This window comes from Pteropus vampyrus, unplaced genomic scaffold, assembly GCF_000151845.1.
Source record: "Pteropus vampyrus isolate Shadow unplaced genomic scaffold, Pvam_2.0 Scaffold7, whole genome shotgun sequence".
NCBI lineage: Eukaryota > Metazoa > Chordata > Mammalia > Chiroptera > Pteropodidae > Pteropus > Pteropus vampyrus.
In genome coordinates this window covers 158,890-178,750 of record NW_011888788.1, presented here as the reverse complement: position 1 = coordinate 178,750, position 19,861 = coordinate 158,890, and the positions used below count along the sequence as shown (strand labels likewise).

Below are 19,861 nucleotides of genomic sequence, written 5' to 3'. Positions count from 1 at the left end.
AGGGTTTTTATGATGACATTTAACAAAGGAATTTGGCCTCGTCTTTGGATTGGAGGACGAGCAGGAAAGATCCAGCAAATGTTCCAGGCAGAGGGAGTGACATATGCAGAGGCCCCACGGTTCATTCCAGGAACTGTCGGGACACTGTATTGCCGGGAGTGATGGGGAGAGTAGTACAAGACAGCGTTGCAGAGCTTGGCAGGGGCCGGCCCCAGGAGGAAGGCACTGCCTCCTTCATACCTTCTTTATCTGGCTCATTCAGACTCACTCCCTAGGTCTCAGCTCAGGGATTCCTTTTCAGGAAGCCTTTTCTGCCTTATGTAGGCTGAGTGAGGCCTGTGTACTTTCTCTTAATAAGAAAAAGTATCTAAAACTTAGAAATAAGGAAAAACAATGGCACTTTCACTCATTGCCATACTGTGGCATTGTTTTAAAAGGCCCACGGAAGGGATTAGTTAATTCTATGGGGAATATACTTGAGTTTGACTTTGCTCTTTGTTTAGAACTCAGGTTTTATAAAGTTACATACTAATTTGTAGACATTTTTCCCAGGAGAGGTACAACTGACTTCTGTCTGTAGAAAAGATAACTCCAAAGGTATGGTTTTATTGTCCTGTAGTACATGAACCAGTTTTATATGTAATCTAAACACATATTCTCATATTCCTTTTTTAAAAGCCCGTAAATACCCATTTAGTCTTGGAATCAGCTTTCCCTTCCTGTTGGCACACTCATTAATGTGTTCATTCTGTATCATGTATCATGTATCATGTTTTATAACTTCCTGAAAGTCACATGCTGACACCCCTTGTCTTAGCAGCACTCACGCACGTGTTGGGATTACCAGATGCTCTGGCTCCCTCGCAGCCCATGAGCTCACAAGAATGTAGCCCATCTTTTGTCAACATTGAATCCTCAGAATTTTGCACAGGACCAGATTCGCAGGAGATGCTTGAGAAATAATTACTGGCTGAATGAGAAATCTTGAGCTTATCTCTTTACCTCTGTGAGCCTCGGTTTTCTTATCTGAGAAATGAACATCAGAGCGCCCAGCTCCAAAGGATGTAAAGGTTCAGTGAAATAAAGAATTCAAGTGCCTGGGGGCCTGTCTGGCACGTGGAGGTCTTCAGTCCCTTTTCCCCAGGGACTGGGTCCCAAATGTAGAAAATGAAGTTCTGGTGTCGGGCACTCATGATCTGTTTGGGGATGAGGGCTAAGTCACCTGGGGGCGACTCACTGTGGAGCCAGGGCAGTCACAGGAGGCTCCACCTAATATTGGTGGGACAGGAAGACTAGCCCAGTCTTGGGCAGGGAGGAGTAGAAAATGTCCTTAAAAAGGGCAGGTGTATTAAAGGAAGAGGATCCTGAAATCCAGGCCAGATTGTTGGATTCTCTGAAGTTGATAAGAGTGAGCAGTCCAGGCTGATGAGGAAGGGACTTGGCAACTTTATTTCAGTCAGGAGAGGAAGCCCATTATTGTTGAGCTCTCTGAGAACCTAGCTTTGGGGGGTGTGTGCAAGAGAGAGAGAGAGAGAGAGAGAGAGAGAGAGAGAGAGAGAGAGAGAGAGAGTGGGAGAGAGACTATGTGGGTGTGAATGTGTGAGTATCTGGGAGTGAAAGCATATGAATGTGAGAGTGTGATTGTGTGTGAGTATATGCAAGTGTGTGAATAGGTGTGGGTGTGAATGCGTGAGTGATTATGTGTGTGATTGTGTGTGAATGCATGAAAGTATGGGAGCGTGCATGTGTGTGGATGTATGTGGGGTATAAGAGCACGTATGTGTTTGGGGATATGTGTGTGTTGACTGCCGTCTGCCCCACTTTGCTGCAGAATCTTAGATCTAGTCTCTATTTAACCTTCGCTATAAGTCCCTGGAGTGAAGACATCTACTGCCCCATTTCCCAGGTAGCCAATCCAAGGCTCAGAGGTGAAGCGATTTGCTGAAGTCACAAGGTGAGGATTGTGTGTGCAGCTGCCTCTATAACCCTGGGTAGAAGGAGGAGGGGTGTGGGTATAGGGTGAGTGGGGAGTGGGAGAGAATAATTAACGGAGTCTTAGTAGGTGAAGAAATTACAGATAAATGGTTCATGCTCACAGCCAGCCTTGGTCTTCATGTCCAATTCAGCACTTTTTCTTTCACAGTTTCCTACGCTATTTTGGTCTCTGGGATGCTATCTTTCAAATGAATTCAGCAACACTCCCTGAGACCCTCACCTGAGCCAGGCCCTGGGCTGGCTTGGGGACCAAAGATAAGACATTGCCACCATCTTTAAGGAACTATCAGGTTGGGGCAGGCATCAAAGTTGGGGATTTGAATCCCCAGGGGCACAGGGCACCAGTCTTTTTAACACTTTGAGATATAACTTACACACAGGAGGATGCAGACATGTTATGTCTGCATTGATGGATTTTTACATCTGCAGATCCCTGTGTAACTACCACTTAGATGAAGATACAGAACATCTCATAGCCCAGAGGCTCCCTCCTGCTCCTCCTCATCACTTCTCCCTCTAAGGACAGCCCCCTCTGACCTCCGTCACCCAGGTTTTGCCTGTTTCTGAACATCTAGAGCACATGTATTTTGAAAAAGCACTTTCAATTTCATAGTCTTCCTTCCAGAAAATAAACCCAGACCCTGGTGAAGTACAGTGCCATGGTTAGGGGAGGGTGCAGTGGGGACCCCAGTGGTGGCAGGCCAAGCCTTAGGGAGGCCCAAGGGTACATCTGCTCGCTGGTGACCAGGCAGAAGACCAGGACCACCCTGATGCTCTGATGCTTTGGGGGTGATACCATGTGGTGTTTCCTGGCTCCTTATAGAGCTCAGTGTACCCCAACACTTTCTGTGGTCCCTGCTGTCTCTCCAGCAACCCTCAGACCCCCACCTTTCTCATCTGGTGCCCATCTACACCCACAGACGCACCACTCCTGGAAGGCGGCCCTTGAACAAGATGTATAATCTCTCTGTGCTTCCATTTCTCTGTTAAACAGAGTATAATCATAGTGCCTACCCGATAGGTTTGTTAAGAGGATGGAGTGAATTGATATAAAAATAAGTTAATATTTGCAGAGTTTAAGAGACTGTTGATACACAGTGAGTGCTTATATAAAAATTAAATAAAATAAACTTGATCCAATCTTGGCTGGTGGAAATATGCTAGAAAACACAGGGGCTTTTCCAGCTGGGCATTAGAATCTTGAGAAGGGGGCAGAGATTTTCCTGATCATCATGTAAAGTGGGCAGGGGCTGCAGATGGTCTCTAGATCCTCACAGAGGGGGTGGTTCCTTACCGTTCTCTTTTGCATGAGGAACCCAGATTTGGTGCCTGATAAATGCCAAATGCCTGACTGACTTCCTAGCGGGCGGGAAAAGGATCACTTGGCTCCTATCAACTTAGGTTTCACCTGCCAACCTACAGCTCTGGAGATTCAGGTGGTGGAGGAGCCAGGCCCAGGTGTTACGTGAAATACATCCCCCAAGTCTCCTTGCCTGGACGCGAAGTTCTTCATCCCCCACCTTCCCAGAAAACAGAAGGCATTTCCCTGCTCACTCGGCCTGTATTCATACCTTGAACACCTTATCCTTGCAAGCAGCACGGAGAGCTGAGTTCTCCACCACAGCCAAGGTCCTGGCCTGTGAGCCAAGTGACCTCTGAGCCTTGCAGGAGGCTCCTTACATCAGGTGTCCTTTAATCACATGGACCAAGCCAAGGGCCCAGGGATGGTCCCAGGTATGCTTGTGGATCTGACTGCAAGTCCCAGCTTGACTAGAGATTTGTTGTGTGAGATTAGCTAGCTCATGAGCATCAACTTCCCTTCTCTGAAAAATGGGCACAAGCACTGCTAATAGCGATGAGAATTAAACAAGGCAGCACAGCGTGGTGGAGAAGAGCCAGACTCCTTGGGTTCAAACCCTGGCTGTGCCATGGGACATTGGGGAAATGATTTAACTTCTCTGTGCCTTGGTTTACGCATCAGTAAAGTAGGGATAATAAGAGTTCCTATCTCACATGGTGGTTGGGGGATTAAATGAGTTAATAACTGTAAAGCACTTGGCATATTACTTATCATATTGCACAGTCAGTAACAATACATGATGTATTGATATGAGCTCAAGGATTAGAAGTTGGGCACTGAAGTAAGACAGCTGGAGTTTGAGTCCTAGCATTAGCTGTGTGACCCTGTATAAGTTTCACCACCTCTCTGTGCCTTGTCTGTAAAATGAGGTCAGTAATATTACCTACCTCGAGTTGTGGGGTTTATAGCAGTTAATCAGTGAAAAGTGCCAACACATACTAAGCACTAAATATTAATATGATCGTCATTAATATTCTTAATATACTAATGGAAGGGAGGTAAGGAAGCTAACATTTATTGAGCACCTACTATATACTAACATGAATCACCTGGCAAGAATATTCCAGGACAAACATTAGGTTTCTGCATTCAGTAGAGAAGGAAGGAGATTCTGCTTCTCCAAGATCCCACCGGTGGTAAGGGGTGACCAGACCTTGCTGTACAATGTTTAGGGTGGGGAGGAAAGACCCAATGCTTAGTGAAGAACTGTGTACCAAGCACGAGGCTTTGCACCCCATGACACCCTTTAATACCCACAGTAACCCTGGCTGGGGATATTATTGTCCCCACTGTGCTGATGGTGGTCCTGAGTCTAAGAGAGGTGAGTGGTTCGAATTTCTGCCGCTATGAAGTGGCAGAGCCAGATTCAAACTCAGTTGTCTGTTGAAATTCTGCTTATGCAGGTGTCTTGGGCACAACCTTACACTGACTCCCTCTGAGCCAGAGAAACAAAGTCTTTGTGTCTATATAAAACCCAAGAGAGGACCAGACACTGCAATCATTGCCAAGCCCTAGGGCCACATGTGATCCTCTCCCAGGTGACAGCGGGACACACTCACAGAGACAAGGACACTCAACACCCAAAGGGGTCGTTGTTACCCAGAAATCTTTATTACAAAAATATTTTGCAAGCCAAAAAGTTTAAGTTGCAACTATATACAAAATGGGGCCTGTTTCCTTCCCAGCGTCTTAAAATAAACTCCCGATAACCACGCTCCTTCCGCACTGTTGTTTTAACCTCTTCCTTTTCCTGGGGTTCGATACACAAGGTATGAGACTCTCCAGGCTGCCAGGATGGAGCTAAAGCTACATCGCTTCCTTGGCCTCATTCCTTTACTCCTCTTCCAAAATTCAAAATAAAATTAAATTAAAATGGCACCAAAAAAACATCCTTTTAAGATTCTGTGTGAGTGTGTGTATGTGTGTGTGTGTGTGCGCTCACGCACATGGGCTCTCTCTGTGCTGAAGCGATGGAGATGAAAGTTTGCAAGTCAACCTTTTGGAATTTGGAAAAAGCCCGAGCCAGGTGGCTGGACCACTGCGCTCCCAGATGCCACAGAGACACTCTGACTCGTCGGGCCAAAGCTGCCCACATGGCCTGTTGGCTCAGCTCATTCCTGGATGCCATTATGTAAAACACCAAATCACTGCCCCAAGAGAGCCGGGTGTGTGCTGAGCTCCCGGAGTTCCACCTGTAGGACATGCTGACAGGCAGGATGGCTCAGCTTCTCGCTCCAATGGCCCGAGCCAGGAATCTCTTGGGCATCAAAGGGCTGGACTCAGGTGGGTGTGTGTGGGGGGCAGTGAAGATTAGTGTCTCAGCTCTAAGAGCTGATCAGTTACACGTGAAGACTGAACACACACAGAATGCAACATTTGTTTGCCCTGGGCCCAGCCAGGCCCCTACACTGAATTGGAAGGGTGGGGCTCAGAGGATAATGGGTCACAGTCTCTGCCCAACCTCCTGAGATAGAGGGACAGCAAGGCGGGTCAGTCTTGACTTCACAGCTGCCCAGTCCTTCTGGCTGTCTTGGATTTATTCCAGTTTGATCCCAATAGGGTTTGAGAGTAGAAATGGAAGATTCCTCCTGTAGAGATCAGCTCAGAGAGCTGGAATGAGGGAAGGTTACTAAAGGGGTGGGGGAAACAGCCAGGCACAGCTTACTACCCTGCATGGCTCTAAAGTGCTTGCGAGCAATGGCGGGGGAGGCGGAGTGATGGAAGGCATCTGTCCTCTCCCCTCTTTCTGGGTGAGCGAACTGAGGCGTTAGGTCTCAACAAGACTGCATGGTGAAGGAGGCAGCCTAGAGAAGCACTGGCAGGTTTGGACTTACCACACAGCGGGCAGGAAGGCAGTCGTACCAGCCACGTGGCTCGGCTGAGAACGTGGCCGATTGAGTCCTGGAGAGAAGTGTAAGCGTCTCCATGGAGCAGCCAAACTGGAACCTTCTTCCCCATCCTCACGGCTCTGGGGCATAGATGAAGTTAGTTTCTGTCGTAAGATATGCCCTCCAGGAAACCAACTGCTAAACCTTAGACGGCACAAGACCCAACCATGTACTTCAACACGTGACAAGGAGCCAAGATGATGCTGCTGTTGTTTTAGGAAAAACAGAACAAAACAAAACACCACAGATCAAATTTTCTAACACCTCAGTTTCAAGATTGCACGTTTCACATTTCTCAATAATTTACAGGTGTCCACAGCGAGATGTTGCTGAGTTAGTGCTAGCTGAGGGAAGCAAGCTCAGGTTGAGAAAAGAGAGGTGGGTCCGTATGGAGTGTCACTGCCAGGATGCTGGGTCCTCAAGGAGTCTCAGAGGGCAGGAGGAGGAGGGCCTTGTTCCTCAGGCCTTGGTGGTGGTGGAGGGTTCCTCAGAGGGTCCTCTCCTCCCCAGGGCTTGTGGCTCATCAGTCCAGGGATAGGGAGGCCAGGACAGTTGGTGGCAACCTCACTGAGTCTCTGGATGCAGTCCCAGATTTTTTTTTTCCAGCTTCTCCATGAATGGGGCAGTTCAATCTAAATAGAAAACTTTTCCCAACGCTCCCATTGGGTGGTGGTGGTGGTGGTGGTGGGAAGAGGAGGTAGGGTTTTTCTCCCTCCACACCCTGGAAGATCAGCCTGCAGAGCATCAAGAAGGCAGTCAAGAGTCGCCAAGACCCACGGTTGATGGAGAGAGGCATGAGAGTTCTTGGACCCCCAGTGGCTCTGACCAGTTCCTAGGGGGGTTCCATGGCTGATCTGGCAACATCAGCCTCCAAGTGTGGCAATGTAGGGGGCTGTGGCTACCCTGGAAATACTGGAGAGCCAGGTGAGTTGTGGAGACAAGAGCTAGCCTCATTCTTGGGTCCTAGGACCGGCGCCACCCCGGCCTTCCGGGAATTGGGCTGGCTGTCTTCATTACAGATGCCCCACATGGGACAAGAAGGCTCATGGGCACAGACCCAGAGACGATGTAGGCCCTCTTCACTTCCTCTGGACCTGGACACTGGCATACTCTGAGTAGGATGGCTCAGGCTTGGGGGCTGGCTGCTTGGGGGCCCGGTTGAGGTGGACCATGTCCAGGTCGGCGTAGGTGACAGTGTCCTCAGACGGGGGCGGTGGGACAGCCTGGATGCTGGCATACTCTGTGTGGATCTTGGGTTCGGTGGCCTGGGGGGCTGACTTCTTCCTCTTGGGCAGGTTCAGGTCTGCATATGTGATGTCATTGTTGTCCTGGACCTAAATGAGACGAAGGCAAGGTCATTCTGGAGCTCCTAGCCTCTCACCCACTCAAAGGTACCACATCTGAATGCTTCTGTCTCCTTCCTCTTGGCCTCCACTGACTCAGCTCTAATTCACACTCAGCTCTTCTCTGGCCAAGGTTAGTTGTCTCCAGCCTTATCCTCCAGCCCACCTCCCTCCTCTCACAGCCTGAAGGATCTTCCTAAAGGCTAGTATGGTCACCTCAATCAACGTCACCTCCCACGATTCTGTCCTGCCCTGCCAATGCTCCTTCCTCTGCCTAGCATCCGTTCTCCTTCTTCTCCTCGTAAGGAAACCCAATCCACTCTGTGCATTTAAGCATGAGCATCACTTCATTCTGAGACCCTCCTGTTGGCTGGGTCCAGGGCTCCTTCTCTGTGCTTCCTCAGCCCACGTTTCTCCATTAGAGTACCCATCATCTAAGACTGTGACCATTTGGTGGTCCGAGTAGATGCTGATCCCCCAGTGGGTGGGGACATTTCTTCATTTACTCATTTATCCAGCAAATATTTACTAGGTATTTATTTGTATGACTCAGAAACAAAGGCTGGCACAGAAGAAGCCTAATCAGTGTTGAATGAATGGCAACAATTTCAGCCCCACTCAAGGTGAAGCTGGGGACTGGGTGACAGAGAATGAGGCATGTGAGAATAAGACACCAGTTATCAGGGCGGTAAAGGTTCTGCAGTCAGAAGTCTGAGTTTAAATCCTGGATCTGTTCTCTCTAGCTGGGGGACTTTTGACAATTCCCTTACCCTTTCTGGGCCTCAGTTTCCCCATCTGTAAAGTAGGGATAATAATTATATCTATCTCCAGAGTCGCTGTGAGAATCGGATGAGACCATCCAGGTAAAGCTCTTAGAACGGAGCCTGGCATCTACTGAGTGAGCACATATGTTCCATAAATGGTCGTAATCAACCAGCAAACCTGAACATCGATCTCCCATTTGCTAATCTTATCACTCACGACTGCATCTTAAAGTTACCCATCAGGAATGATACACTTTGCTCGTTCCATGCCCCACACCTATGCTGCAGAAGCGGGGAGGAGCTCCTCACAATGGTACCTTCTGGTGGGTACACGATAATAACCACAGATCTCAGTTCCCGAGGGCTTAGAAGCACCATGCTATCACCTGGATGGCCCTCTTTAGGCCCTCTCACAGCCCTCCTTGGTAGGAATTATGTATTCCATTTTACCGATGAAGAAACTGAGACCCAGGGAGGTTAAAAAATTTGGTCAAAGTCACGTAGCTAGAGAAGAGCCAAAGTCTGTTGGACTCTAAAGCTGTGCTCTGACCATGCAGCTCCTCTGTCCCGAACCCTGAACGCTCACACTTCTCTCTCGGAAACCTTCACCGACAGCCTTAAATCCTTCTCCTGACAAGGGCTGGCACCTGGCACCAGGCATCCCAGACACAGGGCTGCAAATTCCACAAGAGCTGGGTCGTGGCTGCCCTGCTCACTGCCCAAGGCCGGGCACATAGTAAGTCTTTGCTGACTAAATTTTGCACAGGTTTTAGTGACCAGTTCTTTTTACTGTCATTCTTTCCCCCAGAAGATTCCAGAAAGAAGTCCAGAGGTAATATGACTGGGGAGAAGGTCCCCCTGTGCCATGATTGGAAGTCGTCTTCTAATTACCACCTGAGGTCGTGCCCAGGGCTGCTGGGGGGCCACACTGGATCAGAGGAGCAGGCCACGGCATTCTGGTCTACAAATATCATGCCTTTTACCAGCCCTGTCTCTCTTCAACAGATTACATGTAAAATGATGACAACAGCCAGGAAAATGTCAAGGACAGCTGGTGCCCTCTTGTTCCTGGTTCAGGGCAGAGCCTGTCTTGTTACAAGACGCAGGGGAGCTCTCTGCCTCCGAGGTCTGACAACGTCCGCCGGTAAGGAGCAAGGCTGGGTTTTCCGGAAACAGGCCAACCATGCTGCCTGTGAAATCTCCTCGGCAATGAGGAGACATTGCCAGCTGGAGGGAGTTTGTCCTTGCAGGAGGTAATTAGTGACACAGGATCTTTCCATGAGCAAAGGCAAGAAAGACTGGCAGCACTGTGTGTTACTCCGTGTGAGAAACAAGGAGGAGCTCGGGGTGAGCTGGGCAGGGTGCTCCTGGCGGAGGGGCTGGCCTGGGGAAAAGCATGGAGGCAGGAGGATGCGATCCGCACTAAGGAAGACTGCAGCCTGGCTCCATGTACATAGAACACATTGCGAAGGGTGCTCCCCGGCGTTGTGCAATGGGTGGCACTGAGTCAAGGAGGTGGAGACAGACTCTCTGGAGCAGAGGGAGAGAATGTGCTGGAGCAGAGGGAGAGAATGTGCAGAGGACAAGGGAAAAACGCACCCTCCCACCCTGGGGAAGGAATCTTAATTTAGAACAAGATCCGCAACTCTGCTTGATGCAAGAAAATCACACCACTGAGTTTCCCAGGAAGGGCGCCTCAGCGAGGACTGTACCTGGGTTATTTCTCTGGCGTTCTTCTCGGGCTCATGCAACCTAAAAAAGGAAAGAGACACAAAGATAAAAATATCCTCCCTATCTCAAGCGCTCATGTAAATTGATAAGAATAACATTGAGGTTCCATTTCCTATATGGGTGGAGGACATGGGTGAGTGGTTCACAACAGAAATACAACTGCTTATCGAAGAATGTTTGGACAAAAGAGTCAGTCTCACTAAAAGGACATTTTAATCAATGCACTAGCAAACTTTTTTTTTTTTTTTTACCTCCTTTATCGGCAAGGATCTTTAAAAATTATAATACACGGTGCTGGGGAAGGTATGGTGAAACTGGCACATTCACACATTGCTGGTGGGAGGGGTAAGTCAGTACAACCTTTTTGGGAAGAAGCTTGGCCAAATCAAGAGCTTAGAAGGTGTTTTCATCTTCTGACTCATAATTGCATTTGGTGGTGGGGGGGGTGGAATTCAAAATATAGAAATGGGCACAGAAGCATCTGTCGAAGGGCAGGGCAGGGGAGGGAGGTCTGTATCTTATAGCTCTGCCAATTGGGACTGGTTAAGAAAATGAGAATAGACTCATAGATAAAGATTTAAAAGGTTTATGAAGAGGTTTCTTTTTTATTACAAATAATTATATTGAAAGATAAGCGAAACAGCAAAATTCTCAGTGGAATAATCTCAATTATGAAAAACGTGTGAATAACACTGGAAGGAAAGATAGTAAAATGCTAACAGGAGTGGTCTTTGGGCGGAATTTTTTCTTCTTTTTAGTTTCCCATATTTTCCAAATGTTCTATATTATACACATCTAGGTGTTATCACTAAAAAAAAAAGGAGAGAGAGAGGGGGGGGGGAACCAAGTGCCCTGGTTAATCAAAGAAGCTGTTCATGCACTTGATTCTGTAATTGGAGGCTGTGCCTTGGCTCACTGCAGGGTCATGGTCAAGGTGGTGAGCAAACCAGAGCCACTGGTTCTGCCGGAGTTGTGTAAATTCTCCAGTCGGCGACTCTGGGGATGTTAGCCTGGATAATGTCATAAATGAGCAATGGGGCTTGGCCGCGGGATTATTAATGGATTTGGCACGAGCACTTGGCTCAGAAAGCAGTTCGGGGGCATGACAGGCCCCACGTGGCCACAGAAACGGCCCTCCAGGGGCAGGGACACTGTCTGGTAAGGAAGCTCATGCAGACGTATCCACACTCCTCCAGCTTCCAAGCCTTCTGGAGCCCCCACTGCCTTGGGTTCAAGTCTAACTCATCATCCAGCTCGTAAACCCCATGTGGTCCCTGCTGACTCCCCTCCCCACAGGCTCATTCACTCCTCTGCCCTCATTTACTCACTTAGCCTCCCACCGAATATTTCAACAGGGCTGCACAATGCAACATACTTTATGGGTCAGCAATACCCTTGAATGACCATCTTGACCACTTTTTCTCTTGTTTAATTTTTGTGTATCTTTCAAGACTCAAGTGTGGCTTCACACACTTGGGGAGGCTTCTGCGACAGTGATGGGCAGGCTAGGCTGCCCCTTCATGACAGCATCAAACCTCCTTGCATATTCTCCCATATGGTTTATGAATCTGTCTGTCTTCCTCTCATGTTTCCTCACCACATGGGTGCTCAAAAAATACTCAAAAGCGACTTGGAATGAATGCCAGCCAGGCTGCCCCAGGGCCTTTGCACGCTCAGTGCCCCTTGCCTCTTCATCTAGTTTACTCTTTCTCTTCCCTCAGATCCTGTTTCAAATAGTCCTTTCTCGGGGAAACTGTCACTGAACCTTCAAACTCCATTCTCCAAACACCGAGTTCCTCTCTTTCACAGTAGTATTTCAGACAGGAAGAAATCATCAATTTTGTGTGTGTGTCTCTGTTTCTCCTTGGGTCTCTCCTATCTCAGTGAGTGGCACTGCTATTACTCAGCCCTGTGCTCGTGCTGAGGAAGTGGGAACCACCCCTGAGTCTCCTCTCTTCTCCTTTACAACCCACATCTAATCCACCACAAGACTTGTTGACTCTGTCTCCAAAGTACATTTCAAACCCGAGCACGCCATCACCTCCACTCCCCCAGCTCCCTAGATCCCTGAGGTGCCTCCCTGTGTCCCTGCTTCTATTCTGTCCCTTTGTACACTATTCCACATGTAAAATGCCTAGGTGATGTCACATCTTTTATTCTGCTCAAAACCCTAACCCCTTCTCCCCACACAGTTAAGTCCATCTCCACATTCCCACATGACCTGCCCCGACGGACTGCTCTAGTCTCCCATCTCTCTCTCCCTGGCCCACTCCACTTCAGCTGCCCTGGCCTTGTCCATGTTCATGAACACGTCCAATTGCTTCTGCCTCGGGGTCTTAACACTGACTGTTCTCTCTGCTTGGTCTACTCTTGCCCCCGATATCCCCATGGCTGGAGCTTTTTCACCTTTCCGCTATCTTCTAAATGTCACCTCCTCAGGCAAGCCTTCCCTGATTGCCCAGTGTACCCCACTTCCTGCTCTGCCCCATGCCTAGCTTTATTTTATATAGTCGGCATCTGTATCATGCTGTGTATTAACCTCCTGGCTTGTTTGGTCACCTAACACCCAATGGACCGTGAGCTCCACGTGGGCAGGAACTAGGCCCATCTCCTTCATCACTGGAGCCCTGACACCCAGTAACAGGCTGGTGCCTCGTTAGCTCACTGTAGATTTTTGTAGGATGAATGAATGAATAAACGTCTCTCTCATCGGATCAAAAGTACCATGAGACCGAGGCTAGTGTCTTTTTTTATTCTCCTTTGCAATCTCCCGGCTTAAGGCCTGGCACTGAGCTGGGCTCCATCAGATGAATAAATGAAAGAATCAAGGAAACCCTAAATATTCCAAGAATAAACGTAGTGAATGTTTGACAAGTGAACAAATGGCTAACTGCATGAACCCCAGTGCCCAATTAAGGGAGCGAGACACATTTTTCTGTCGTCTGAGCTGGGGAAGATTACAGATGATGTTCTGCCTGTACGTTCCTAACCCAGGAGGTTGAAAATAGCCAGTCCCTCCACTGGCCCTGCAGCCTAAAGGGCCCTTTGAGCTCACAGCAGCGGCAGCCCCCTTGACGCCCTCCCTGTGATGCTCAGTGTTACCCACACCACCATCCTCCGGAAAGTGTCTGATCCCAGCCAACCAAGTGGAAGCAGTTGCTACATGGGAAAACACCATTACTGCTCGCTAGCTATCGCTTTGCTTTAGAGAGATGAAAGGGAACAAGTGATCTCACGGCTCCCTGGGTAGGCTCACGCTGGAAAAATAAAAAACAGGCAGAAAACGGCTGGCTTCTCTGGGGAAGAAGAAATCGGCAGCAAGAGGCATGGGTACAGATAAAGAGCATCAGCTCGAGTGTCAGAGAAATCTGGGTGGGAGTCGCAGTGCCAGCACTTACAAGGTAGGACCTTGAGAATGTCACATGACTTCTCCGAGCCTCAGTTTCCTCAACCACACCCAGGGACAATAATAACCTGTTAGAACAGGGGTTCTCAAAGTCTGGCTTGGGAACAGTGGTATCCGCACCATCCGAGAACTTGTTAGAAATACAAGTCTCTGCATCAGAGACTCTGGAGGATGGGGCCCAGAATTCTGTGTTTTAACAAGCCCTCCAGAGGATTCTGTTATACACTGAAGTTTGAGAACCACTATTCAGTTAAATTGGAATAATGGTAAATCATAGGTTTTTGTTTTTGTTTTTGTTTTTTTGAGATAATTAAATCACCACTGAGCTAATATAGGTAAAAGGCATAGGTCAGTTCCTGGAACACAGTGAGTCTTCGATAAATGTTAGCTGCTGATGCTGCTGTTATTATTACTATTGATACTGCCCTTTTCTTTCAGAACTTATTGTTTAATTGGGGAGATAAGACAAGTAAAAAATAATGACAACAATAAAAACAAAACACAAAAGAGAGATACTTTCATATTTGGGGCCGTGAAGCCACTGAGTTTAGGGAGTCGGAGAAGGAGGAGGAGATTGCTGCAGTGGTTTGGGATGGCTTTCATTCACTTATTCATTCATTTGTTCCTTACCGAGCACCTATTCCATTCCAGGCACAGTGCCACGTTCAGCAGCTATTAGCAGTGAACATGAGGGAAATGATCCTTGCCCTCAAGAGGGATGGGTTATAATCTGGGGATGAGTGCCGAGATAGCTCGAACACACCAGGATGTCAATGCAAGGGCACCAGGAGGGCTCACATGAGGGGCTGCTGATCCCCAAGAAGGTAATGCCTTTGCTGAACCCAGAAATAAGAGCGGGAGGCAACCAGGTGAAAGAAGGGGTGCTGCTCTAGCTTTCATGTCACACAACTCCGGGGGGCACTATTCATGGAGCCCACTGTGACTGCTTCCATCTGGAGCTGTGGGGACCTCGGGTGGTGTGTGAGCAGGGGTGGGGGAGCGCACCTCAGGGCGAGGGGCCGGCCTCCTCCAAGGGCTAGGAGGAGAGCAAGGCCGCAGCGTGCAGGAGGAAGTGGAGGGGGTGCAGCATGGCTGAGCCACAGAATTTAAACACTGGGGAGTGGCCAAAAGTGAAACTGTCCAAGTCAGCAGGGGCTGGACCGCGAGGGGCCTGAGGGCCTCAGTAGGACATATGGACTATTTTGAGGGCCATGAGAACCACCGAAGGTGTTTAGGCAAAAGATGGAAGCCAAGTCTTGCCCTCGGAAAAGAGTGTACTTGATATACACACACGCACAGTATCCCCATTGCCTCCAACCTTGGGATTCTATATCCAATCTATTAGCAAATTTTCTTGGTACCACCCAAATATATCCAGAATCTGACCATTTCTCAGCCCTTCCCACCACCTTGGTCCACGCCACCATCATCTGTTGGGACCACTGCAGCGGCCTCCTCCCTGGCCTCTCTGCCTCCACCCTCAATTTCTATAGCCTGGTCACCACACGACACTCAGGGTGATACTTTTAAAATTAAAGTCAGACCCTCTCCCTCTCATGGCTCCTCATCCCAGTAGAGATAAAACTCCAAGTTCTAACAGCCACAGGTCCTTGACTGCTGGCCTCCACTCCAGATGTCTCAGTCTCCGCTCTGGAATTCTGAAATCCACTAAGCTCTAAAAATTTCAAAGATTTGCAAAATCTGTTTTGTGGTAAAACCTGACCTGAACCAAAATGAAGCTATTTATAATTTTTGTTTATTGCCCTTAGTATGGATGCTCATACATTTCTAAGCAGATACATTTACATGATAGATTATGAGGTGCTGCCTCTACTCTACCAGGGTGAATACTGGGGGCCTTCCTAAAAGATGAAAAGTCTGGATGAGTAACATCTGACTGCATGCGCTTCAGCTAAGAGACCATGGACCTGCATCTCCTTGACCTTACCTCCTGCCCTTCCCCTCATTCCAGCTGCACAGGCCTTCTCTGTGCCTCCTGGCACATCTTGCCTTTCTCACCCAGCACATACCTCTGCTTCATAGCTCCCAGCTCAGGACCCTGATCACTACCCCTCCTCAGAGGAGGCCCCTTCCTCTACCTAAAATAGCCCTGCAATAAATCTCCATCCCTTCGCTGTACTTGATTTGTCACCATTTGACATGACATTATATATCATTTTACCTCTGTACTTACTGCCTGCTTCTCTTACTTGTGTCTGAGCCCCATTTAGGCCCAGACTAATTATTATTCACTAATTATTATTCACTGTATCCCCAGCACCCAGAACAGAGCTGGTGCATAGTAGGGTCTCAGTAAAAATCACTGATAATATGAATCAACAAATGAATGCACCATCTGTGATATAATGTCATCGCCTTAGCCTCTGACCAGGGCATGGGCTTCAGGAAGGCACAGGTGCTTTCTATCCTACTCACCCGGTGTTCCCAGGGCCACCCGTGCCAAGGTACTCAATAAATATTTAATGAATGAAGGAAAAAGCAAAGTATAGGAGGCATGTGTAGGAGGCCTCATCACAGTCCAAACAGGATTTAATAAGAGTCTCGCTGTCTGTGGACAGCACACAAGCAATTGGTGCCTCTGTGCAGAGAAATCTCCTCATTTGAGACCATAATTAAAAATGGGTCCAGAAACAAAACAAAACAAAGCAAAACCAAAAAACGGGCCTGGTATGAGGAGCTTAGAAAAGAAAGACACAGAAAAGTTGACTGGTACAGGGTCAGCGGGTATGGATTATACTTTGCAGTTTTGGGGGCTATCGAACAACTAAATAACAATTGCAAAAGCATCCTAGCCCAGCAATGCACTTACCTTGTGGAAGAAGTAGATCCCTTGGCTGAAAGAGAGAAGAAACGAAAGCCAGTTATTTAACCCATGCTTTTCTTATGTAACCTTTTTTTGGGGGGGGGGGGTGCAAAGGTTTGCCTCGTGACATGGGGAGAAATTGTTGAAATTATATCCTTCCAAACACAGAAAACCCCATGCTTGCCTCAGTGGGGTGGCCCATTATCTCCCATTGAGGAAAACCAGTGTGCTGGGCCTTCCTGCCTTCCTACTTCTGGGAATTGCCAAAGGTCAGATCCGAAAGCAGCCTTCAGCCTGGGAGGGGCCACCTGCTCTACCTCCGTCTGGGCCTCACTTCCATTCACCACACGCCTTACCCGAGACCCTAGAGCAATCCTGGGTGCCAGTGTGGGTCCTTCTAAGCTGGGCTGCTAGTGGAGGGAGTGGGTGTGAATCCCACTTTGCCACCAACTTGTTTGCTGTGTGACCATGGATGGGTCATTTTCCCTCTCTGAGTTAGGATTTCAGCTTTCTAATTCACAAGTTTGGGCTGGACACGCATTTATCTTCATGTTACCACTTTCCAAAAAAAGATCTTGGGAAGAAAGAAAGGGTCCATCTGGTTCAGGGATTTTTTAAACCTGTGATATGGGGCATCCAGCAGAGAAGCCGCCGGGGTTCGGCCACCATTTGAGTTGAATTTCACTGCAAAATTGTAATTAAAAAGCAACATGCACACTGAAATGTGCTCTGTACCACATGTTAACAGGCTGGAGGCTGCTACAATGCAAGAATTCTTATTGCCAGATTAATGGTTGGTGCCTGGACAGGTATCAGATTTTTAGGTGAGTGGGTGCAAGTTGGGAAGGCTATAGCTCAGCATCTAATGTTTGAATGGAGGCTGGTGGGTTGAAAAGTTTTGGGACATGAGTTGTCTCAGGGAATTCAATGACAGGACGCCAATTGCTCTCATTTTATACCAAAGAGACTGGATGACTCCTTAGGATCACAGACCTAGTAAGTGGTTGAGTTGAAATTAAGGTATTTCACTGAGAGTATTGAGGTAGAGGATGGGACCAATGAGGGAGAAGGGAGCATTTCATTAGAGTGGAAGTGATGTGCAGAGTGGTCTCTGGAGACCCACTGCCAAGGTTTGAATCCTGGTCCCATCACTCACCAATTATGAGACTCTGAGCAAGTTTAATAATTTTCCCATGCTCCAGTTTCCTCGTATGTAAATGAGGTTAGTAATACCACAGCAGAAGTCTGTGGTGAGAACAGTACCTGGCACATCAGAAGAGCTGAATGAGTGCTAGTTGTCCCTGTCACTGGAGCCTATGTTTGAGATCTAGGCTCTGTACACACAGCTCAGGGGCTCGATGACCTGCACTTTTGTCTGCAGCTCTCCAAACCCCCGTTCCTCCTCTAGAGCACTGGTTCACTTATGCCTAAGCCACAGTAATGAGTTCATATGTACTGGAAGTGACATGGTGCTCAGAGATGAACCTTTAAAGAGAGGTTGAGATTTCACTAATGGCTACCATGAATGCTCCATCTGATGGGCCGGCTTGTTATCCTTGGTGGATAATGGACCCTGCTTTGCCATTCAAGAAGGATTCCTTCCTGCGCAGGGGCTCTCCAGAAATTTAGGGAAACCCCGGGTAGATGATTTGGCAGAACCTCTTCCAGATTCCAGAGATGTGGAGCCTGACTCTGGCCCTTCTGGATGGAAGCTTGAGGCTGGGCCAGTATTCACAGCTAAGTCTTTCCAACCAGCCCAGGATGGAGGGGCACCTAGGGGGCAGAGGTGAGGGTGTGCAGAAGAGACATGTATGTGACTGATGCACAACATGCCCATCCAAGCTCAGGCTGGGGGACTGAATGCAGAAAGGCAGCTCAAGACAACACTTCACACTTTGCAGGCTGTGGCACGTGGTAGTTCACAACCAGCATTTTTAAGAGAACTTAGTATAGAACATGACAAAAATGAAAATATCAGAGTTCTAATTTTATCCATAGGGGTGTGTATGTGTTGGGTTGAGACATGAAATGTATTTCTATCACTTGTAGTCAAATAAGTTCCAGAAACATTGGCCTAAAATTGTTTCCTCTGAGAATGGGAAAGAGAACTTGTATTTTCTGAGGACTGAGAATGTGTCATGTTATTTCCCATGAGCTTCTTTGGGTTCACACCATCCTTCAACATAGGCATTGTTATACCCATTTTACAGGTAAGGAAACTGAGGCCCATGGAGGTCAGTTAAACTAATTGTTTAGAGCCTATAAAAACCCTGGTTTGTCTGAATCTAAAGTCAGAAGCCTTGCCACAGTAGCAACTACACACACACACACACACACACACACACACACACACACACACACACACACACACACGGACGATGTCCTGCATTTGAACTTGTATGCTCCCGCTGTCGAGTCAAAGACTGCACACTTTGCCACTGTGAGGGGAGCTTTCCAGGGAGGTGGCTCATGTTTCTGGCCTCACATATAATGCTGACGACAGGAGCTTATATTTATTGAACACTTGCTGTGTGCGGGGTACTTTCTTAATGTTTTACGTATAGTCAGCCATTTAATCCTCTCAACAGCCTTGCAGGTAGGTGGTGGTATTAACCCTATCCCCTTCCAGTCTCCTGCCTAGGGGCTGGGCATGTAACTTGGGCAGGTCATAGGAAAGCAGAAGTTTGCCAGAGGGCTCCTGGGAAATATTCTTTCTTCCTGAGATCCTCTTGCCACCCTGACAGCTCCCTGCTTTCCACCTCAGTAGTGGTCCCATGAAGATGTGAGGCCCGGCACATTTATGGCCATCTTGTAGCCATGAGGGGAAGGCTGCGGGAAGGATCCACCCAGATTCCAGCCTGGTGAAAGTGCCATGTCAGCCATGGCACTGCTACCTCTGGACTTCTTGTTGCTAGAGGTAACTGGACATCCTTACGGCTTACGGTGCCTACTATATAGCTCCAAGTACTCAAGTGGCTTCTCCCTCTGGGAAGGACAGCCCGGAGGCAAACTCCTGGGGAAGAAGCAGGGAATCCACTCACCTTTCTTCTGTCGGAATCGGAGGAGGTAGAGGGCCGCGATCAGTAGGGCCACCAGCAAGGCACACACCACACCCACCGCAATAAAGATACTATTCAAATTGTTATTCTCACCTAGAGACCAGACAGAATAGAGGCTTCATGCACATTAATTGAAAACAAAGAAAATTAAAACCCACTGCCTCTTTTCACCACGAGGCAGGCATCAATAACTGAGAACAACTGGCTGGGCCTTCTCAGATGTTTGGAGCCACATGGGCATGTTCATGGGTCTGCACAGACTTCCCCACGTGGGTTACCCACGGGCAGCATTAAAACCATGCCAAGATGCCAGGAGGAAAACTGTTTGGTGCTGACAGCCATGAAGGAACTCGATCTGTAGAATGTGGGCAGAAATCTCATTCCCTTGGAACATAAACATCCTCCTCAAATGAGTGAACCAGAGTGGCCACCATGTCAACACAGGCCCATCCAAAACCCGGATCTGTGACTGGGTATCACACAGTAGCCAG

General features: G+C 48.2%; 1 protein-coding gene across 1 annotated transcript in view; it reads right to left on the bottom strand.

Annotated features, from left to right (window-relative positions):
- Window positions 1–4,944: 4,944 nt before the first annotated feature.
- LOC105298197 (tyrosine-protein phosphatase non-receptor type substrate 1-like) overlaps window positions 4,945–19,861 on the bottom strand; it is a 30,180-nt gene continuing 15,263 nt past the window's right edge. Inside the window, exons 4-7 of the mRNA XM_023536653.1 lie at window positions 19,353–19,486; window positions 16,318–16,342; window positions 10,063–10,102; window positions 4,945–7,577 (exon numbers count right to left, since the gene is read on the bottom strand). Coding sequence (XP_023392421.1) covers window positions 7,323–7,577; window positions 10,063–10,102; window positions 16,318–16,342; window positions 19,353–19,486 — 454 coding nt within the window. The 3' untranslated portion in view covers window positions 4,945–7,322. The remainder of the gene's footprint in view (window positions 7,578–10,062; window positions 10,103–16,317; window positions 16,343–19,352; window positions 19,487–19,861) is intronic.